Here is a 23,974-nt window from a genome sequence, read left to right as displayed (position 1 = left end):
AGCTTAGCATAGTTTAGCTTAAAAAGGAACTTCCTGTGAATCTAAAACCAGATGTTTTTACATGAAATTCTTCAGCTATGTGGAAAATGAAGCAAGGATGTGAATGATACTGGCCTACTCTTTGTCCACCAGCTGCACTGCTCACTGTCGACTTCAAACAGTGTCCAAATATGCTTAAAACAATTGAGAACCTCATCAGAGATCAGAATCCGTTATTAATCAACAATAAATAAGGCATAAACGTAAAAAAAAAAAAAATAATAAGTGCAAAGAAATTAGCATTTAAATTATGAAAGTGCACACGACATTCCTGATGATGACCACGGTGAGACCAGCTTGACCTTCGTTCTCAGTCTGTAGCAAAGCGAAGTGGGCCGGAGCTGGTCCCGTATCTGTGGAGAGGACGGGACTAGATGCTTTAAAACACGAACGCTCATAATTCAACGGCAAAAAAGTTTCGCCTCATAGATTCCACGTGTGCATTTCAGGCCGCTGCAGTCACGTTAAAAAAATAAATAAAAATTAAAAAGAAAACGGCTTCCTGTTGCTCTTCGTGCTTCAGTCTCTGTTAAATATCACCAGAAAAGAAAAAGAAAAGCATCAGAGCTGAAAGCAATCCTACCCTCAGAAGCAGCAGCCCTCAGTCACATCATGAACAGCGCTTATTTAGAAACTTAAAAGATGCTGGACGACCTCGCATCCGACCCCAAACAACATCGTCAGCAGAAGCAGATTCCTTTGTGGGGTTGTGGGGGTAGCGGGGCGGGGAAAGTACGAGCGAGGAAAAACCCTCCAATCAGTGCCCCCCCAGTCTGGAGACGCAGGATTTAAATAGAGGAGGAGATCCAGATGTGGCGTTGGCACTGTGCAGGTCGGCTGGTTACAGATCCAGGAGGAGGAAGAGGAGGAGGAAGGTAGAGGGAGGAGCAAGGAGTCAGTCCTTTCTGAAGCGTTGGGGCCGGGATGGGGGGGCAGGGTGCGGGGTGCTCGTCCTCTACCGGTCCTTCAGCTCTCTGGTCACTCGCTTGGTGATGCGACCGCACAGCAGCCCCACCAGGAAGAGGACGCACACGCTCAGCGCAATCATCAGCAGGATGTAGTTCTTGGAGGGGGACGTCATCACCTGGACAGCCAGGTCTGAGAAGCCCTCTGCCGGCGCCACCTACAGGACAGAGAGAGGTACAGCTGATTGACATATGACGCAAACGCAGAGTTCCCACAACATTTACATGAAAGAAATATCATCCACCGCTCAAAGAAATATGAGCCGTGAACATCCACTCTGTTCTGTCATTGTTTTTAGGTCTGACATAAACCAAAACCACGTCCCTGTAGCCTCAAAACCTGTTTTAATGGATCATGGCTGCCGAAAGAAGAAGAGGTAGAAGTACAAGAAAAGGAAAAAGAAGAAGCAGAGGACCAAGAAGACGCAGAAGAAGACCAATGAGAAGCAGAAGACCAAAAGCAGAAGAAGAAGCAGAAGAAGACCAAGTAGAAGACCAACGAGAAGCAGAAGAAGACCAACGAGAAGCAGAAGAACACCAATGAGAAGCAGAAGAAGACCAAGTAGAAGACCAGTGAGAAGCAGAAGAAGCAGGCCAAGAAGAAGAAGAAAAAGACCAAGAAGAAGAAGAAGACAAAGAAGAATGCCATGAAGAAGTAGAATGGATCATGAAGAAGAAGAAGACCAAGAAGACCTAGAAGAAGCAGAAGACCAAGAAGAAGCAGAAGAAGACCAAGATGAAGTAGTAGCAGTAGATCATCATTCAATACTACCAACTTGATTCACCACCTGCAAAAAAAAAAAAAAACACTGAACGCTGCGTTTAAAAGAAAAGTTTCCTGGAGACAGCGTCAAGGAGAAAAATCTTCCAGAGAGGATTAGGGAGTTTATGGCAGCGTTGGATGACCAGAACATTTCTGGAGTAGAGAACACAAGGTACCAGCTACCCTCTCCACACTACATTAACTTTGACAGAAAGATTTATTGGACTGAATCCAGTCCACTCTAGGAGAAGACAAGGAAAGACTTTAGGAATCTACAGGGAGGAGCTTTAGTTTATTTAAGATTGGATTGGATGATTGGGACCATAATTCCCTAGTCTGGATTACAGATTGTATTCTCCTCCTCTTAACGTTTACCTTAGCAGCGTAGCTCCACATGTCGATGCGGTCTTGAAGTCTTTTCTTACACTCAGGCTGCAGACGAACTCTCTTGTCCTGCAACGCCTCCATCAGACACGACATCTCTGCAGGACGACACAGAATATAAGCGGTTACAACATTCACAGGCTGGTGAGTTGCCTCTTATCTGTCCTAAAAATAGACCCGTCTACATGAGGCTGGAGGAGCTCTGCATGGTTCTAAGTGTATTGTGTGAAAGCACCCACGTCGTCCTCTGCCGGGGGTGATGGCGGCGCAGTGGTGCTTAAGGTCGAGAGCGCAGGCCGTGTGGAGGACGGGGTCCACAAAGATGTCCGCCTTGCTCTCCTTCAGCATGTTCAGGACTTCCTGCAAAGATGATGAGACCAACGTTTAGATTAAGTAAACGGTAACAGTCGCCTTTAATCTCCTCCGTTAGTTCTCAGTCTGTCTGACTGGATTTGGCTGATTACATGATCCTAATCAGACATGTACCTTTTTACAGGCGTCCTGTTTGATTTTCAACAAGTTGACTTTCAGACACTCTTCCACCTGACCCGTCTGCTCCTGAGCTGCCGCCTCCTCCGCACACAATCTGGAGATCTGCAGGAGAAGACGAGGAGGAGGAGGAAGATGTAAAATATGCAAATATGAAAGCAAAAGAAACTTGAAACAGAGATTTCCGTGAGAAGTCGTGAGGGTTTATTGAAGTAATTTCAAAGTGTACCTCGCCTGAGCAGTGTATCTGCAGCTGTGGGTCCAGTCTGTAGTCCAGCGCCGACTCCTGGAGAATCACTCTGATCTGGTCTTCACAGTCTGGAGACAGCCTCTGAACCAAACCCCAGCCAGAAAACGTACAATTTAACACAAGGATTTTCAGAACCTATGTCTTTAAGTAGAGACGCTGTTATCTGTACTTTTACGGCCAACACAGCCTTACGGGGCAGTTAGTTGTGGTCTAACCTGGTCGGTGTATTTGAGTTTGAGGCAGGCGATGACTTGACCCTCCAGCTCGCTGTCCTCGTTCGGCTTGTTCAGGATGGACTGGCAGAACTTCGGGATGTCGGCTCGACAAGCCTTCCTCAACACCGGGTTCAGTCTGTAGTCTGGAGGAGGAGGGAGGAGAAGAGGTGAGTGGTCCGATTACAGGTGACCCGCTTAAAGTACAGGAGTAAACACGGTGAGGACCCATTAGAAGTCGGGTCCACATTGGGAGGTGGCGTCAAGGACCGCCTACACAACTAACATCCTCTTACACAATCATTAAATAATTGTTCATTAGTACTGAGAGACGTTTTTAAAATATTCCATCCTTGTAGCTGTCAACTAACTAAATAATGAATACGACTAAACAAGAATGATCAAATTCAATTATTGCATGAATAAAAAAAAAAGGTATCTACATGCATGTTAATCATCCTGTAATCGATCGCCACTGTCCAGCTTTAATGCTGCGTTCGAGAAAACTGGGAGGTCTGAAATTTCACACCTGTGTGTGTGTGTGTGTGTGTGTGTGTGTGTGTGTGTGTGTGTGTGTGTGTTTGGTTTCCGTACCTGTGTTCTGTGTGATCTGCCTCTTGGTGATCATCTGTTTACACTTGGGATCCATCAGCTCGCTGTTCTTGTTCTGCTTCAGACACTGGAGGACGTTCCTGGCGTCCGCTTCAGTACAGAACCGCTGCAGGACAGAGTTTGTGTTTCCGTCAACAACCAAAATCACTTAAAAAGTAAACTGTTTCTGTTTATCACCGGCTGCCGAGAACGAGGGGGAGAAAACGTTCTCTGGTTCACCTTGATCATCTGCTTGCAAACCCTCATCAGCTGGTAGTCCAGCTCGGGGTCACTCATCTCCACCTCCTGCAGCCTGAAGATGCGCTGGTGGCAGCGCTGACTCAGCTGCTTCTTCTGCTCCTTCAGACACTCGATCATCTGACAACAAGAGGAATTAACTCATTTAAGACTAATTAACCCAATTTTCTTACATAGTTGGACTTGTACCTTACCTGAGCGTTACCAAAGGCCACGTTGGGACACAGACGACTGATGTCGGACTTACAGGGATCATACAACTCTGGTTCCAACCGAATATCCTCAGACTGAGAATAGAGAACGAAGAGAGTAAATTACAGTCGTCTTAAATCTCCTCCACTTGTTCTTGATTAATCCGACTGTGGATCTGGAAACACTTCTGAACCGATTAACCTTCAATTTGGTCTTGAAATTAACTTGTACAACTCACAGATATGTAATATTGGCTCACTTTCCTGTATAAAGTATAATATGTCAGTTTAATTTGTTTTATTGGGCTCTATCTTTGTCTACTTTCAGGACTTGTGTGAAGATCTGCTGATGTTTTGAGTCATTTTTATGCAGAAATGTAGAAAATTCTGCAGGACTTCACTGTAGTTATTTGCTGTTAAGTTAAATTTATCTTAAAACCTCATTTAGGGACCAATGCTGCAAATTTGTTGAGGCTATAAATGTTTGAGTCTGAGACAACCAGAATATTCCCTAATATCATAACACGACTAAAAGACTTCTAGCCAAGCTATGAAGCTGAGCATGCTAACGTTAGCACATGCTTACGTTTAGCAGGTTTTCACCTTAGTTCAGTGTGTTTGCACGCCAATTAATAGTTTAGCCTCGCCTAAAAAGACCAAAAAATTGTGTGAGAGTAGAGCCGAATTGTCTAATAGCAGTTTATGATTGCTGTACAGCCATGGACGTATAGACAACCATCACTGGAAAGCTTTTACACAATGAGAAAACTTAAAATACGTTATTTCTCACTGAAGTTCTGGATTTGTCACTGTGATTTCTAAGTATATTTGCAGACACGGTGATATCTTCAGTTTCAGGCGAGTCTGGCTTTCATTGATTTGTGTGCGTTTGGTAAAAAACATGGTGTCACCATGGTAACATGTCACACACAACTGACCCATCCTTAGTACCTCGACTTTAAACATCCATACGCTGGGTGAAAACAGTTTTACTGGGAGTTTAGATAAGTGATGCTACGGCTTTGTGTGTGGGAGGGTGGTGTGTGTTTGTGTTTTACCATCTCCAGCTCCTCCACCCGCAGCTGTTTGCGACACTTCAGAGAAACCCGCTGCTCCCTGGCCTCCTGCAGCGTGTCGTTCCTCACCGTGGTGCTGAGGCAAATCACCACGTCCACCCTGCAGAGCGACGGAGACGGAGAGTTGTCAACAATGTCCATCAGATCAATCTGACAAACGATTCAGTTTCCATTTTTATTATCGTTATTAATATTATTATTATTTATCTTTCACAGACTCTAAACTCACTTTTTCTTGATGTTTGGACACAAGTGCAGGACGTCCTCCTTACAGGCCATCTTGAACTTATAGGAGAACCGGAAATCCTTCATCTGGACCTGGAAGGTGAGGTGACAGGGATCAGTTATTGATATCAGTCATTCTCTGCAGCAATCAGACTTTGTTTACTTGTGATACATGGCGCTCATTTAGTTAATCTACACCGATCAGCCATAACATTGTAACCACCAGCTATTTACCTGTAATGAATGGCAATCTAACGGCCATTTATTGGCCACAGACTCAAGGACTGCAGAACTTCTAAATAATTAAAATACATTTAAATATACACGTGGTTCTTATTTTGTTTTAGTAAATTCATGAATTAAAACAAAAATAAATACGTTAATGTTATAATTAGCTAACTGACCAGCTGGAAGTGCGTAACTCCGACTGCACACTTGTCGTTCATCTCCTTCTGGTGTTTGTTCTGAACCAAGCACTCCATCAGATCACCCGTATCGATCTGGTTGTCGGCTACATCCTGCACACAAACACACAACACAAATTCATAATAATGATTCATTACATCCCTATTTACATGACATGCAATATCACAATATCAATGTTTGGAGGAAAAAAAAGGATTTGTTTTCTCCTGTAGGTGAAACTAGGGGGAAAATATACCGTCAATAAAATAAAATTGTGCCACTTTCACACAAATATAACCAATAATCCAGTCAGTGGATAATGAGATGATCCAGTTTTACCATTTATTTCCAATTAAGTACTTTTGAAGGTGTTAAATTGTACTTTATCTCATTTTCTGAATCATGTTTTTTGCTGTTTTTTTTGGAAACGTTAAATAATTTGAGTTAAAAATATGTTTCAAAATATTTTTTAAGCTTTGATTTAAATTAAATAATTAATATTTAAAGGTATTTTTATCAATCAAAATCATAAGAGGTTCAGTACAGTCAGCAGTAACAGCTAACGTCAATCTGCTAAACTAGGCTAGTTAGCATTTAGCGCTCGTTAGCTTGCTAAACTGTTAGCCATGGTTGGGTTATGGCCGTTGTTGAACGTCAAGTATTTTGAGTGCATGACGGCCCATTAGCACCATCACTTGTTTCTGGTATGTTCCTGATATTTTGGCCACGTCCCTTCAAACATAGAAAAAAGAGTATGTGCTTACGTGACAGTGGGCCTGGATGACGGGATCACAGGCTCTGATGAGCAGAGCGTCTATCTGGATGTCCTAAACAACGAGACAGAAGCACCAAATTCAGATTATGGTGACAATCTACAATCTCAGACGAGATTATTTGTTCTGATGTTTTCACTGAATATTAACAGCGAGATAGCGAATCCGACCTCTGACTCCAGCTCTGTCAGGTTGCCGACGACCTCCCTGCAGCTGGGCACCAAGTCCTCCAGGTGATCCTGGAGACACTCCAGCTCCTGGACACAAGAAAGTACGAGTCAACAACAGCTAGCATTTAAGGATTCTTTCACGCCATAGACTGTATAAAAAGTGGATGTCATGACAGCTTCTCTTAAAATGAAGCCACAGCAAGTAGAGCTCCTCCTGGTGGCTGGCTGCAGTATAGGTCATAAGCTCCACCCCCTCCATGTTAGTAGGCGGGACTTGAGCCAAACTAAAACACTAAAGTACACTTGAAAAATACATGTGTATGAAATTAAAAGTGTATAATCTAATTGGTTCCTGGACCGCCTCACCTGTCCGGTGTCCGTCTTCTCGCTGCACCACTTGCCGAGGTCGGTCATGCAGCGTTTCTGCAGCTCCGGGTCCAACTTCACGTCCAGCGCCCTCTGGTGGAGAATCCTCTGAACCTCCATTTTACAGTCCCGAGATAACTACAATCACACGGACATTAAAAACATCTCAGACACATCACATGGCCATCAGTTGTGTCCTGATCTGTAGGACAAGCGATTTCTGACTCATTATTAGCATTGATGACACAATCAGTGGTTCTTTTCTGTATGTGGCTGCTCTCATTGTATTATTATAGCTGTTAGTGATTATTGGTATATTTAAATGACATGCAATCAGATTATTAACAACATACGTTACTATACCTGCCTACAGATGTGGATGTTTGGTAATTTAATGAAACCTTTTAGGAGTTAAGATGGAAAAAAAAGTCTCTTTGTTGGAACTTCTAACAATTTAATTAACAGGTTTGTAAAAGATCACAAGCCACGGTGAATGGGAATCACAGGTTTTAAATTAATGCGTTTCATTTCATCAGTTCATAGTGATTTGAACCATCAATTCATGTGGTATAGTCAAAAGTACAGCATGCACGGCCACTTTCTGGCTACTGTCAAGTACTTCTGTATAACTCAAACATTTTAACTGAAATACACATATTTTGGCTTTTTGAGATAAAGTTCGTTCTTACATACATTTTTCTACACTTTTCTGAAATTAGGGACTTCTAGACGTCTCCTCTCTGCAGCAACACATCACAGTTCTTCCTCAAGAATCACCACCTTAACGTGATGGAGGGGTTCAAACGTTCCTATTAACCTGGGAGCTGTGTTGTCTGAGGCCAAAGCCAATGGTAGGGTCTCCCAAGGCAAACTGGCCTCACTGGTCGCAGTGTTCTCATGACTTATAGCTAATGTTAGCACTTGAACGGTCAAACATTTTGTGTACGCGACTTCTTATGTCACGTAACTTACATCAGTCATAACAGAGCAATTATGGTGATTTAACATTGGTATGTTAGCATGCTGATGTTAGCATGTAGGTTAAAGCTATTAGCATGTCTGAGGGTTCACTGGCTTTAACCTGAAGAATATTTTTTATTGTATGTCATATTTCCAACAAAATTAAAAATGTAATTTTGTATTTTTTACTTCGTTGTGTAAATCAGTTTAGATTAAAATTAGATTTCTCCCAGAATTATTACCATCATCAGTATCATCAGTTTAACCAACATCAGTACGGATTGATTTAGGCGAACAACCTCTTACCTTCTCGCCTTTGTTCACCTGTTAAATTTAAAAACATCAACGTTACACCTGAGAGAGCGAGAACACATCAACAAGTATAACCCCAACACCACAAAGAGACCCTCTAAGCCCCTGGTGTTACATCTACATGACGTGTTGTCATACCCGCCGTCCCTGCTCCTCGGTGCGGTAGGCGTGGCGATAGAGGCAGGAGAAGACGGCGCCCGGCGGCATCAGCTCGCTCGTTTCGTTCCAGCCGTGGGTGTGGCAGAGCCGGGCGGCGTCGCCCTGACACTTCTTATACAGGACGGGGTCCAGTCTGGATTGGGGTGAGGAGCAGAAGGACTTTTATACCACAGCCACTAAACAGACTTTCTGTTTAACAAGCAGCTTCTTCGTCTTTTTAACCTTCTCTTACACTTCCTAAATCATAAATCCTAAAAAGACTGAGATTAATGAATGAAAGTTTGGAAAATTTGCCATAGTGATTAGAAGTTTTCAAGTGAATACTCTAAAGCAGAACTAGGGATGTCCCGATCGTTGTCAGGGCTGATCCAGGCATTTTTAAGTTTACCATAAACCAAAATAATTTAAGATGGAATCTGGATCCAGTTTGACCGACACTATTAAATGATCAGGATCAGACTGGGGCCAAAAAAACAAAACAAAAAAAACTTGTCTTCCTGTCAGCTGCAGAGAAAAGACTCACTTCCAGTCTCTGGATATGAAATACTGCAGCTCCAACAGCCGATGTTCACAGTCCTCCACCATCTTCTCTGTGTACAGGTGCTCCATCAGACATGACAGGATCCTACACACAAACACACATATATATATACACCGATCATAACATAACCAGGCATAACATTATGACCACCTTCCAAATATTGTCCAGGTCTCCCTTGTGCCTCCAAAACAGTTGTGTCTCATCAGAGAATGGACAAGGTGCCTTTTGAGGGTGTCCAGTGGTGTCTGGCAACAGAATGTTGTTAGTGGGGGGGGGGGGGGCTTTGAGGGGAGGGGGCCTCTGTGGATCATCCCACAGATACTTGATCAGTTTGGGATCTAGTGAATTTGGAGGCCAGGTCAATAGATGGTCAATGTTATTTATTTATTTAAATGGTTCTAAGTAGAGAGGGTGTCTGTCACCTGAACCCGAACTGGGAGCTGGTTCCACAGGAGAGGAGCCTGGTAGCCCATTCTACTTTATGAAACTCTAGAAACCACAAGTAATCCTGAGCCTTGAGATCAAAGTGATCTGTTGGGGAGATGTGAGGTCTTTGAGATAAGACAGAGCTCGGCCTTTAAGGGTCTTGTATGTATGTATGGTTATATTTAGTGATGCACCGATGTAAAAATTCTGGCCGATACCGATAACCGATTTTAATATTGCTGTTATGGCCGAAACCGATATTTACCGATGTCGATATATATATATGAAACACATTTTTATGATAATCAAAATCATTAATCATCAATAAATCATTTTTTTCTTTTACTTTTGCATTTTATTTTCAGAAATGACTGATACTGTATTCTGATAACATTGAAAAATATTTAAGGTACAGTAGTAGGCCTAAAAAAGGGCCAAAGCCACTTAGCAAAATAAAATGACTGATACTGTTTTCTGTAAACACTGAAAAATCTTTAGTTGAGCAGAGATGTCGTCTGTTTGGTCATTTTTCAAAGTCTTTGAAGAGGATCCTATGCTGTATGTAATGACTCCTCGCTATGCTGTATGTAATGACTGTGAAGGCCGGGTGATGCGAGGGGGAGCTCGTGTCAAATCGTTCAACACAACCAATTTGATCACCCACTTAAAAAACAAGCATCCCGAAGCCTACAAAGAATATGAAAAACTAGCTAATGCTAAGCAGCGGAAGAAAGCTACTGCTATCAGAGCTAGTGAGCGGAGCGCGAGCGAGCGAGGGGCGGAGCGGATGGAATTTTGGTGGAGCGCGGAGCGCTTGTTAATTTAGAGGCCGGAGCGGGCGCTCTGTTCCGCTCCGATACCGCTCACACCACCAGCCTGACGCGTGCCCAAATCCACCCAGAATTCATTTCTTCCTAATAAAACCAAAACCGTTCATTTTCAAAAAAATTGCCATGGCAAGATGGAGTTCGTGAAATATTTTAGAAAGGAAACTGATAGGGTTATTTCTCCCTCTTTTAAATTGGAGCGAGCGTGGAGCGATTTCACTGCAGCGGGGGAGGACTTTTAGGTGGAGCGGGGAGCGAAATTGAGCGGAGCGGCCTGACGTGAATTTGAGCGGAGGAGCGGCCGACTGAACAGCCACCTGAGCGAGGAGCAGGACATTCGCACCGCTCAGCTCCGCTCACTAGCTCTGCACACACATCAAATACACAGGAATAATTATCGGCCTGTTCACATCGGCTCTATTTTTACACCTGACCGATACCGATGTGTAAAAAAATGACCATATCGGCCGATATTATATCGGCGGCCGATATATCGTGCATCACTAGTTATATTCTATTCTGGATAGAAAAAAATGCTTAAATTGGAATAATATAATAGATAGAAGCAGAGGTTTGTGTAAGCAGCTCACATTGGGTCTCCGTTGCGGATGTGTTTGCAGGCGGTCTGGATGACGGACTCGCAGGCCTCGTTGAGCGCCCGATCGATCCGGTAGTCGGCTCCCGGGTCGGCAGACTGAATCAGAGTTTGTAGCTGCACAACATTTAGAAAAAAACGTTAGGTTGCAATAACTATATTTATATTTATTTATATTTACACTTTATTTACACGGTCCAGCACTAAATCTTCTCTTCATGAAGGCTCTGGTGTTCAGCATTAGTCTACAAATCAAATAAAACATTTGGCTGAAAAGGAGCAGGTCCAGTTTTCTTTTTAGTGTCGACAGGATGAAAAATCTGTTCAACAATGAAGAAACTGCAGAAAATAGGAAAAGATCCTAAAGCTTTAACTCACGGCGCTCTGGCAGACGCTGTCGACGGCGGCGCTGCGGTCGCCGCGGCCGATCCTCATCAGGCAGTGCAGCGTGCGGCCTTTGCGGTGGAGACCGGAGCAGTGGGTCTCGATCTCCGTCCGGCAGTGAAGCACGATCTCCGGACTCAGAGAGAAATCCTCCATCAGCATCCGCCTGTAGTCCAGCATCTCCCCCTGACACTCGCCACTGACGGGACGACCTGCACGGAACAAGGTAACCATTACAGACACAGTGAAGCCTATAGTTCAATATGCTCTCTACCTTTAGCTCTGTTGGTTCCAGAGATTTGGGATATTTCCACAATATTTCACTTTCTTTCTTTCTTTCTTTACTTTTGTGCAGGTCTTCTCTGTCGTCATGTTTTATAAATCTAATCATCTTTCGGAGTTGGAGCTTCTTTCATGTTTTGGATCTCCCTCACACACGTGGACTAATCTCGTTGCACGATTTCAAGATTCAATATGTTTTACTGTCCTATGCACAGTAAACCAGCAGTTTAGACCATGCAATGAAAGCTTTACTTTGCAAGTCTCCCATAGTAACAACCGTTAATAAATTAAAATAGATTCTTAAATCCAACCCTAGTGCCTTATACTTTTCAATTAAAGGTGCGTTTTGTAGTTTATGGCCACTAGTAGTGCTATGGAGCAATGTTTTTAAGAGCATTGGATCCATTCTTGCCACAGGTTGATGCCACTCTGGCTGACGGTTGGTGATGATAATACATGAAGAAGCAAAGTCACGTGAGACCCAGTTGATGCAAGGATTTCATGAACTAATATTGGATCTTTATAAAATCAAGATCTATTCGAGTCAGAAGATCACAGCATCATATGGGAGATGGGAGTTTTTGGTGTATCCCAATAAACAACGCTGAAACAAAGGCAACTGAACTTCACTAGATTTTTTGAAGACGTTCCATCCAAGTCTTCAGTTTTAAGAGACTGGTGGAAGGTTGGGGTTTATATATGAACATATCTGGGTGTTGTCCACCTGAAACTCACATAATTTCAGTCTCTTAATGACCAGATATTTATCTGTGATTGCAGGAATCTGTTTTGATTCTGTTTTCCTTCCCAAATTAATGGTACTCCAACAGTTTCAAGGGCCCACTCGCACGTTTTGAAAATCCACTGACTGTGTTGCATTCAACGATTAGCAACCCTGACGTAATAATTAGCACGTTTCACAGAAATACTCACCCCGGTGCACTGCAGCCTCCAGACACAGCAGCAGGTACGACAGTCGGGCCTCGCGGGCCCGCGGCAGGTTGGTGTCCAGGCTGCAGCGCTGCTTCCTCAGGTCCAGCTTGCAGGCTTTAGCCAGAGAGTAACTGACTCTGTAGTCCTGAGAGATCAGCTTCTGACGGGTGGTGAGAGCGTCACGACACTTTGGATTGGAAGGGAAAAAAAATGGAGAAGCAGAACACGTCAGGTTTCAGGAGTCGGTAAGAAGCCTAAACTTCCAATGCTGGAGTGGTGAGATGTTCGGCCGTTTGTACCTTTTCTGACATGGTCTCTTCAAACTTGTGATTGAACAGACACTTGTAGACTTTCCCTTCTCCTGCCTGAGTCTGTGGAGAAGAAGAATGAAAGAGAAAGAGGTTTTCCAATGCATGCAATGACAAGAAGTAGTTTGCTTTGATTTTTTGCTTTGAAAGAAAATCATCTAGAACATAGTGACTCGTGGAACTGTCTGTATTAATTTTTTTCTGCAGGTTCAGTCATTTTGTACTATTACTATTTGTCCTCACATAAGTTTGACGCACTATTCCTCACTTTTAGCTCTCCATTTAACACACTGCTAACACGTTAGCTTCATTTGCAAAAGTTATTGTTAAGATCTTTTCAGCTGGTTGGTCAGAAATTGTGCTTATTGCTTATTTGACTTGTTGTTGCACGAAGGCTACTGTGACACCGTTGTGTGTTGGCGACACCATTTGAAAACGAGCAAAGGGCACCTGCTAAATAATTAGCAATAGTTAGCTTTTGAAATGTTGGTGAATGTTTGCCCATCGACAAATGAGCAAATTAATTTAATATGTTGCTATTTTCTGATAATTAATAATAAATAGCACTGTATAGCATGCAGCCTCTGAAAAATTAATCGTGAAACACAGAGTTTAGTAAGATTTGGTTAAGAAAAGTAAATTTCCACTCAGTTTGCATGATCTGATAAAACCTAATCTTCTCACAAACAAAAATGGAAACTGATATGCCACTAAATAATTTATAATTTCAAAATGATCTGAATGTATTAAGCATTTGCTGAATGTGTAAAATCCTGCAGATGGTGGTAGAGCCTCCCGTACATTCTGGCAGAATCTCTCCCGGTCGTCCCGGCAGGAGAAGTAAAGGTGGCGGTCGAGATGAAAGTCGTCCGACGACAGCTCCGCCACCCGCAGGATGGCTTTCTGACACTCCTCTTTGATTGGACGAGCTCGATCCTGGTGCTCCGCCTCGCTCACCAGGGCCTTCTCCAGACAGGCGATCACTTCACCCTGAGAGTGGACATCCTGTGAAGACATTTATGACAGCTAAGAATCAGGTACTCACAACTCTTATAAATATAAGTCCTCTTTTGTACCAGCCGTCCCGACTTAACAGGTCCCGAGTCTAGTATGCGTCCCCTAAAGGTAGCATAAGTCAGACCAACACAGACACGTCTCACCTTGTGTCCTACATTGATGCTGCCGCAGTGCAGGTTGTTGATGTCCTCCTTACATTTGTCCATGAAGCCGCAGATCAGCCGGTAGTCGCTGAAGACGATGCTGGTCATCTTGGTGATGTACTGGTTGCACTGGTACTCGCTGACGTTGCCGCGGTGATCCACCAGACAGGACACCAGGTAGCCCCGCCCCCGCTCCTCCTCATTACACTCCTTTATCTGCAGGTAGGGAACGAGTGACGAGTCCAAGGAGAACACAAAAAGCGTACGACTGCTGCTCTGCAGGAAAGACGAAGGGCGGGCACACTGACCTCAGCGATGGTGCTCTTGCAGACCTCCATGGCCACAGACTCGAACTTTGGATCTGTGGTCAGGTTGAGTTTGTAGTTCCACAGGAGCTGATGGGAGAAAGGGAAACGCTAAGAATTCACACATGCATACTTCCAGTTGATGTATTAATTATAAATTAAATTAACTCAGGATTAAATATAGATATATATCACACCTTTACACTCCCATAATGAGGACCGATGCTTAACAATATTCTAAATTTCAATGAGGCAGAATTTAGAGTCACCAAACTAATATTTTTCCATTTAAAACTTGACGAAAAAGTGAGTCCTCTGTAAATATCTGTCCTGAAACATAATCAAATCCCAGTAAAAGGAAGTTAAACACTTAAAAGAAAATCTGGGAGACAAGCTGAGGACTGATATAAAGGTGGCAGGCCTTAATAAAAAAAAATTCTGAATGGAAATTACAGGCCCTGTTCAGACCAAGCATTAAAGGGGAACTACTGTTTTTTACAACTTGGACCTTATTTCTGGCATAAAATACAATCGTTTACTCGCCCATATAACTTTTGTGTCATTTGTAGTCGTTCGGGAAATAATTAGATCAGCGTATATCGATATATCAGGAGTGAATGGGGCACCGAAATGCAGCCTCCAAATAACACATTTTCTGCCAAGAAACTCATTCATTTCACCAATATTTTGTTATCGTACGCTCTGAGCACACCTGCGACGGTCGGCTTGTTTACCTGTAATTTGCTACTGCTATGGTTCGTCCACAACCTCAGAATCGGAAAAATATTCAGCCATGTTGCAAAAAACTAGCAGTAGCAAATTACAGGTAAACAAGCCGACCGTTGGCAGGGCGCACAGCGCTCAGAGATGACATCATCCAGGTCAGAAGACATGATAACAGGTAACTCCGGACTCAATGGGGAATAGTACTAGCGTACAATAACAAAATACTGGTGAAATGAACGAGCTTCGTGGCAGATAATGCGTTATTTAGAGGCTGCGTTTCGGTGCCCCAGTCACTCCCACTATATGGATATACGCAGATCTAATTATCTCCCGAAGGAATACAAATTACACAGAAGTTATATTGGTGAGTAAACGATCGTATTTTATGCCAGAAATAAGGTCCAGGTTGTAAAAAACAGTAGTTCCCACATCATCCCAACATCCAACATGGGCAATTTGATCACAGGTTTGATCACACCAGGCATTAAAATGGGTGCCCAGCCAGATCCGATCTCAGGTTCATGCTCTGTATGCAAACTAACACCAGCATCATTTATGGCACAGTGCACAATTTTAACAGTAGCTGTCTCTAATGGATCTCTACAGCTTGTTTTTTTTTTTTCTGAGTGTGGACTATAAAGTCTTCCTCTCTCACTGTGAGTATACAAGTTAAATTATTACGAATTGATCTCCATCCTGACGTTAGTTATAACAGGAAACAAGCACAAATCTCCGGTAATAAAGGTAAGGAAACACGTAACTTAACTCCCTGTGGCTCCTTACGCATCAACGTCGCCCCATCAATAATTAACCACAGTGAACTCACTACATAATTTAATCAGTAACATATTTATTTCTCAGTTAACAGCTCCAAGGACAGAATATTTTAAAAGGCTCTCATTGCTCTCATTGAACAGACATCACTTACGGTGCTTTTTCCTTTTCTCATGTGATCATTTCTAATAGTGATTGAATGAATGAGTTAAGCTCCTCTCCCACCGGTCAGCCCTGTTGAGTAGGTTGTCTTTAATGTGACCCAGGACTCATTGTGTGTTCACACTACCAAAGGAATGATGTCAAATGTGGCCCATACCACCTCCAGGTGTGGACTGAGATCTGGGTATGTTCACACCTGGACACTTGCATTAAAAGGATGGATGTTAATGTAAGGTCTGAACGTGGGCCACAGATTTCACATTTTTTAGAGTTTGATCCATACTGGGAACTCTCGGTCAGAACATCTTGACATCTGCTGCTTTAATTTTCATTTATAAACCATTTTCCGCCTCTATTATATTTACTTCTAAGGTCAACCATGAGTAACGGCTTAAAGTGACACTTGTACTGTAAAATACATTGGTTATTAGATGGGTTACAAGATACTTTGAAATAACAACCGTAGCACTTTTAATTTTCTAATTAAACACACTTGTAGCTCATAATTTCAAAATGCATGTTTTAAAGATAACTTACGAGATGTCAAATGTGCAATATAGACTTTCGATTTGGTTTCTAAGCAGCTTGTTTCTCATGTAAAACGCAGAAAGAAAGTGGTTAAAATCGGTTTCTCAGATGAGACCCCCACTTTCATGGACGAATGTTAAGCAGCAGGAGAACATTACTTGCATCTATTGTTTTCCTGTCAGAGAAGCTCCAGCTGCAGCAGCCTCAGATAACAGCTACTGACAGTCAGGCCGCCCAGGAAAAAAACCAAACAGCAAGAGTCTGTGTGTTTTCGTGTGTGTGGGACGTGCTAATTGCAGCCGGTGTTTTCCAGCGCTGTAATAAAGATAGTCCAATCGGTCGATTTGCCTCTTGGCGTCTTGTAAAGATGTCAGCTGCTGGCAGCCCTGAACTCTTAACGCTTAAGGTTTATCGCCCAGAAGTAATTGAGACGAGTTTCAGGAAGCTCTCACAGCATGGGTGTTTTGGAGGAAATACTCACGTGGTTGCAGTCAGGGGCAATATCGGTCTCCTGCACAAAAAAAAGACAAAACAGGAGAATTCTCGGGTTAATTTCAAACAGTTAATTTCCTCCAACCAGAAGTACAAACAAATATGTGTTTTTAGGTGGATTTCAGTGGCAACAACATAGTGCACACTAGACTGGAACAAATATTAAGTTGATCTGGAGTCTCTCCATTGGGAACTGATTATACTCTGTCAAAGATCTGCCAGGCCATTCAAATCGCTTAGGCTTTATGCAGTGATGGACAGAATGATGTCAGGCGTCTTCTTAACACTGTGGAGTTGAATTTGTTTACAACAAACTGCTTCTGATTGGTTGGAGGACTATCCAACTCCGTGCAGAGGTATTTTTCCTCCGTATCAGTTGAAATACGCCTCATAGGGAAATCTAAAGGACAGCAGACTGACAGGATGTCAGGATAAGCCAAGATGGCGACGGCCGGAGACAACACACTGAGCTTCAAAACCACTTTTCAGGAAACCTATGGTTAACATCACAGTGATTGGTCCCTTTTTAATATTTAAGCCAAACCAATGTCCTTCCATGAAAGTTAAAAGGATATCAATATTTTTGTGCAGCTGTGAAAGAAAGGACTTTTCTAGAGTGCCATTTTAGTTCGCAACAAAAGAATAATATCTATCAGCTGTGATCCACCAGTGCATGAAGAAAACTGCACCAACACCACACCAAAGCACTGACCAAAGTGGAGTTTCTCTCCAAACAGCAGCAGTTTAATTTGAACAAGAAGCTCCTCACAGACTCCCCCACCACATCCTCGACTATCAGAGGAAACAGAGCAGCATCACTCAGCAGCATGAAAACATGAAAGCTCTTTGTGATATCTCTGCTCTGCCCACGGGAACAGAACAAAAACAAAAAAGTCTTCTTCTGACTTTAAACTTTCATTTCCACCAAACGTTTCAGAGACAGAGGAAGGAGTGTAATTAGGATTCAGACACTCAGTGGGATCCAAGATGAAAATGACCAATTAGGAAAACTATGAGTTGTTAATTAAGCTGTTCTGTTCACATCAAAGGCTTCTGGAACGAGACTCAGTTAATCAACAAGACCGATCAAACCGAAGTGGTAAAAGAGGATAATTGTGTCTGGTTTAAAGGGATGGAGTGACAATACGTTGCACTCAAGACCAAATGTACATTTACTCCCTTTAATCTGGGAATAAAAGCCATTCAAATAGCTAAATATAATGTTGTATTACACACAGATTATTTTACATTACATATTTCCAATTAACTGACATTATATAGTAGAAATCAATTTTTGTATAAAAAAAGATAACTTATATTTGCCTGCCTCCAACTGTAAAAGCAGTAAAAGGAGTAAACATCCATGGTGTTAATACTTTTTATAGCCGCTGTAGCAACCTGTTTTAATGGGAGTTAGATGCCAGTCAGAGACTTCCAAGATGGAGGCAACCAGAAACAACCCGTTGAGCTTTAAAAACCTGCGCCGTGAGCAACTAATGTAGCCTCAAACTCTGTCTGGTGACATGACTTGCTTTGCTATGCCACAGATAAACTGTTAAACCTTTTATTATGATGTGACAATAACAAAAACACTGGTTAGAAACAGGAAATGTTCCATTGTTTTGTTGACCTATCCATCCACCCAATCCTCCTCCCTTGACCCACTAGACTGCGTAGTTACTAAAGACTTTCCGATTCAAAGCGATCTTCATTTGAATGATCTGACAGCGATTCATAAAATCCTTTTTGAAATACCATCCATTTCCTGCAACCTCTCATTAGAAATCTGAGACCACACGTGAGGGAGATCCATAACATGGAGAAAGTAGAGAAGAAGAAGACAAAAAGAAAGATGAGGAGGAAGGAGAAGAAAAGAAGGAGAGGAAGGAGAAGAGGAAGGAGAAGATGAGAAGATGGGGAGAGAAGAAGAAAAAGGAGCGGACTCCAACTCTGAGAGCACCATCAGGACTAAAAGCTGATTGGAGGAGGAGGAGGTGGAAGAAGAAAGAAAGAAAGAAAGAAAGATGAGCAGGAGAAGATGATGATGGGATGACAGGAAGGGAAGAAGAAGGAGGAGGAGAGCGTGGAAGAGAAGAAATAGAAGAAAAAGAACAACAAGACGGAGTACAAGAAGAAGAAGAAGGAGAATGAGCTGATGGAGGATGAGGAAGAGAAGAAGGAGGAAAGAAAGATGCTGATGAGAAGAAGAAAAAAAAGGAGAAGGAGACAGAGTTGAAGAAGAAGACAGAAAAGACAGAATACGTTTGGATGAAGAGAAGGAGGAGGAGAAGAAGGAGAGCGAAGAGAAGAAAAAGAAGAACAAGATGGAGTACAGAAGAAGAAGGAGCTGATGGAGGATGAGGTGAAGGAGAAAGAGGAAGAGAAGAAAAAGGAGAAAAAGACAGGAAGAAAGTGGAGGAGAAAGAGGAAGAGAAGAAGAAGAAAGAAGAGGATGAAAAGAAGGAGGAAGAGGCAGAGAAGAAAAGAAGACAGAGGAGGAGGAGGATGAGGTGAAGGAGAAAGAAAAAGAAAGAGTAGAAGAAGAAGGAGATGGATTGAAGAAGATGGAATAAAACAAAATAAGTTTGGAGGCAGACAAAGAGAAGGATGAGGAAGAAGAGGAGGAGAAGAAGGGAGACGTGGAGGAAACATGACAGGAGCTCCAACTCTGAGAGCAGCATCAGGCCTGAAAGCTGATTGGATTTAAAAAGTACAACGACACAGAAGAGCTGCACAAGACTCATGGAAGATGAGAAACTAGAGGGAGGATAAGCCACAAATCTCACTTTGTTTTCAAACAGAAATATCTCTAAATAAATTGAATCAGGACAGTTGTGAACCTGGAAATCATCTAGTCTGCCTTTGACTAACTGTTGCTGAGACAAAACTCCAGACGACAACGTGACTCTCTCGTCAGAAGTAGCTGAATCTGGATAAACAATCAGCACCGCTGCAGACGATCACAGAGAACATGCCGCTTCTCCGGGCTACACATCGTCCTCACAGCCTCCGAGTGTCAAACTGACTCCATGGCCACAGCTGGAAACGTCTACCAGTCCCTTTATAACGGGGGTGCTGCTCCTCAGACGTCTCTGGGCTGTCGGATTTGAGGGATTCAGACCGCCGCAAATGAATCCTCAAATAATTCAAGCGCAGAAACCCCCACGCTGTTCAGCTGCCACTGCTCGGCTGTTTGTGAGTCCTTTTCTGGAGCAGAGGCAGATTTATAAGAGCCTTTACCTCGTCGGGAGGCCACAGCTGTTGTAGAGTCGAAGCGATGTAATTAACTCTGCAAGGGGGTAATGGGGGTGGGAGGGGGTAATGGGCGTGGGAGGGGGGGCATCACTCATGGCTGATGTGTTTGTGTTTGACGTCAGCACGGTGGAGGAGGAGGGACGAAGTCAGCATGGCAAAACAACAACACCAGGGAAAACACTGACGTTGGACTCCTTTCATTTGATTACACTGACAACGCTTTACTGTTATTTAGACAAGCATTTAGCTTTGAGAAGCGGCGTACAGATACGTAAATAATACAAACACGCTGTAGTGTAGCTGTAGTCACATTTTTATGTGAGCAATTCTCACTTTTATTCTTTTGACCCCTCCATCCGCCCCATCCTCCTCCGTGTCAACATCATCTAACTTCCTCTTTTTTTTTTTTTTGACGACGACTCTTTTATCAACAGTATACAAAGACGTAAATAATAAGAACACACCGTAGTGTAGCTGTAGACATTTTAAGCATTCATTGTGTACTCTTTTTGCTTTTCCTAGATTCTTTTTTTTACTTTTGACCCATCCATCCACCCCATCCTCCTCCCTGTGCCAACATCATGACAGCATCTGACTTCCTCCTTCGCTCCCGTCATAATTACAGTGGCCACTACAGCACAAACACTGACATCTAATCAAACAACAGTTGTTTTTATTTTGTATACACTCACAATGCTTTAAGGCAATTATTTAGTTTTTATAAGAAGCATATGGAGACGTAAACAATTTGAACATGTTCTACTGTAGCAGCACAGACCTATAAAATAATTTTAAGTATTTATCATGCACTCTTTTTGTAAGTGCATGATAAAGTATTTATCATGCACTCTTCTCCTCCACTTCTTCCTCTTGTCTTAACCTCTCCTGGATTGTTAATACATTTTTCTTTTCTTTTGACCCATCCAGCCGCCCCGTCCTCCTCCCCGTGCCAGCGTCACGGCGTCATCTGACTTCCTCACCACTAGAGTGCGCTGTCACTTGAGCGTAAACTCTCACGGACAGAATGGTTTTCTCTGACATATGACTCTTTTCTTTAGTTTACACGTGCAAAGCTTTGTTTTAAGACAATTATTTAAGTACATACTACAGCTGTATGCAACTATAATGTGATTTTAAGTATTTATCATGTACTCTTTTGGTAAGGAATTCTAACTTTCCCTGTGGGTTATTAATACATTATTGTTTCTTTATAGTGTAAAAATGCAAAATAACAATAAAGCATTTGTCATCATGGAAAAAAATAAAAATAAAAGGTCAGAAACAGGAAACGTCCAATGTTTCATTGACCCATCTATCCACCCCATCCTCCTCCCTGTGCCAATGTTGTGACATCAGCTGATGTCCACCTTCTTTCCATTTTAACTACCTGTTTTAATTCTAGCCTTATTTAGAATATGAACAGATTTTTGTTTTTGTGATGTAATGATATGAAATGTAGAAATATAAATACCACAAAAAAGCAAGTCATAAAGCATTTGTTTGAGATTAGAGGTGATTTGTCAGAAACAGGAAACAAAGCGGGGAATCGGGAGACGTTGACCCATCCATCCACCTCATCCTCCTCCTCCTCTTCATCATTATCTGACTTCCTTCTTTGCTCCCGTAAACAAGGCCAAAGACGTATACTGTTTATGGACAACACGTCGCAGCCATGTGATAATCTGAGCTGTTGAAATAACATAAACTGTCCTAAATAAGTCTGTTAATCAGAGTCTGTGGTTTATCTTTATAACCTGCGAGTCACCTGACAGCTGGATGATTTCACACCCACACGGATCTAATTCACCTCTAACCAGGTTAATAATTAATTCACTGAGCTCAAAACCAACCAAAAAATCCCTTTGAATGAAATAATATTGCAACCGTTGCATCAGCAGGAGCAGATGTGTGAAAAACAAATAATAATTTAGTAACTAATTAATAATTTAGTTCATATAATGTCAAAAAATTGTTTTTTTTTTGGTCATGTTGCTTTACCAGCAGTCTAAAACAAAGACTGGAGTAAATAATTAATCATAAAGCCTATTGATAACTTCAATTTCAGCTCTAAATGACTAAAATTTAAATATGACAAGTAGTTTAGTACAATTATCTAGCTAATAGATAACCTATACCTTTATTTTTTAAATAGCAACTCTTTAAACAAAGAATAAATCCTGACACTCTTGAATACCAGCGTGATTTTACTGACATTTAGTTTATATTTTTGTCAAAAATTACTAACTGGTGAATTTGTACGACCCAAAGCAATGAATGGATTATTAAAAAAAGAGTCAGAGAGGGGCATTTTCTCTTAATTTGCCGGTGTTTATAACCAGTTAAGTAGAAGAAGTGAGTTCTGCATATTAAAACAGGTAAAAATTCAAAAGTGAGGATGTTACTGTCCAAAGAAAGACACTGATTTAGATTTAAAAGACATTTTAACTCATTAATACAGAAAAATATTCTTTTAAAGACCTAAAAACATGCATTAATGAAGTCACAGAAATATTGACTCATTTAATAATAATAATAATCTGTTTTGCTGTGATAATTGGTGCATTTTTTGTAGTGTTATTAGGTGAAATTAGAAGGAATTTTTAGTTTTTTGTTGCATTGAATTAAATGTCTTTAAGTGGCTGCTGCTGCTGATGGAGGTGTAGCCCACCGGGGCGACACACCCAGCGGATACCCATCCCCTCAGTGCATCCCTGCACGCTCAGCCGGGGGTCGCTCACCTCTCTGCGGTCCTGCAGGCACTCCAGCACGGCCAGGTTGTTGGTCCAGGTGTGTTTGGGACAGAGGCGAGTCAGGTCCTCCCGGCAGGCCTCCTCCTCCGACAGCTTCCAACCCGTCGCCCTTCGAGGCTGAGAGGCCCCAGCGGCGGCGACGGCGGCGGGAGCAGCAGGTGCATCCTTGGCCGAGGTGTCTGCGGCTCGGTGGACGGGCGGGTTCGGCGGGTCGACCGGGCCGCTGGCCGCCTTCAAGCCGAGGACGGAGCCGAAGCCGCAGAGATACGCGGAGGATAAGAGCAGCAGCGGCAGCAGCCGAGAGCGACTGTACGCCGCCATCTTCACACCACTGTCAAGCTAATGAGACTGCATCACTTCCGGTCAGCAGGTTCACAATAAGAGTTTAACCGTCACAACTTCCGGTCACTTTCTTTTAAAAAAACAACAACAGCAACAAATAAAAGCCTTACTAGGGCACAGCTTCCCATTTTATTATACATGTATAAGGCATTCTGAACTGCATTTATTATATTATAACAAAAATAGAACAAAACATCACGACAATAGACTAGAAAAAAATGAGTCTCCACTTCCTCCCATTGGTCAAACTGATGCTAGAACATCGGCGATACAGGCGGCGCCATCTTGCGAGTTTAGAGCTAGAGTCTGATCAGTGCTGTCTGAAAACTGAAGCAAACACTTCCTCTAGACTCACTGGCGTTTGCTTTTGGTTAATACTGCGCTCTGCTCTACTTCCACCGGTTACAAAGAAATGTTAGATTATATACTGAACTTAATGATTCAGTTTCCTACTGGACCACTTCACTGAGCAGCTGCCAATGGCAACTGTCAATCATCATGATGTCACATCCTGTTATTACACCGTCAAATAACTAAAACTAAACTTCTGAGAATAATGGACACTTGAACATACATCAGCATTATATTAGCTTAAG

The 23,974-nt window shown here is 42.5% G+C and overlaps 1 protein-coding gene across 2 annotated transcripts; it reads right to left on the bottom strand.

Moving 5' to 3' along the window:
• Nucleotides 1-994: 994 nt before the first annotated feature.
• On the bottom strand, nt 995-23,485 carry LOC311485368 (Golgi apparatus protein 1-like; the record flags this gene model as incomplete). Of its 2 annotated transcripts, XM_084540728.1 has the most annotated exons (26): nt 23,025-23,485; nt 17,021-17,050; nt 14,353-14,439; nt 14,045-14,260; nt 13,686-13,889; nt 12,876-12,947; nt 12,577-12,763; nt 11,356-11,573; nt 10,973-11,094; nt 9,112-9,213; nt 8,568-8,721; nt 7,158-7,295; nt 6,792-6,878; nt 6,613-6,675; nt 5,848-5,961; nt 5,448-5,536; nt 5,201-5,318; nt 4,146-4,238; nt 3,934-4,071; nt 3,697-3,820; nt 3,106-3,248; nt 2,870-2,971; nt 2,638-2,745; nt 2,391-2,511; nt 2,143-2,249; nt 995-1,162 (listed from the first exon to the last, which is right to left on the bottom strand). In XM_084540728.1, exons 1-26 carry the CDS (start codon nt 23,355-23,357, stop codon nt 995-997), a joined length of 3,438 nt encoding a protein of 1,145 aa, XP_084396854.1. In that variant the 5' UTR covers nt 23,358-23,485. The 2 variants fall into 2 exon arrangements, with proteins under 2 accessions (XP_084396854.1, XP_084396855.1); XM_084540729.1 differs by lacking the exon at nt 17,021-17,050.
• Between the last annotated feature and the right edge of the window lie 489 nt (nt 23,486-23,974).

This window comes from Chelon labrosus (genome assembly GCF_963514085.1).
Source record: "Chelon labrosus genome assembly, chromosome: 3".
NCBI classification, from domain to species: domain Eukaryota; kingdom Metazoa; phylum Chordata; class Actinopteri; order Mugiliformes; family Mugilidae; genus Chelon; species Chelon labrosus.
Note: the sequence above shows the minus strand (reverse complement) of the source record. Positions and strands in the feature narration are given on the sequence as shown.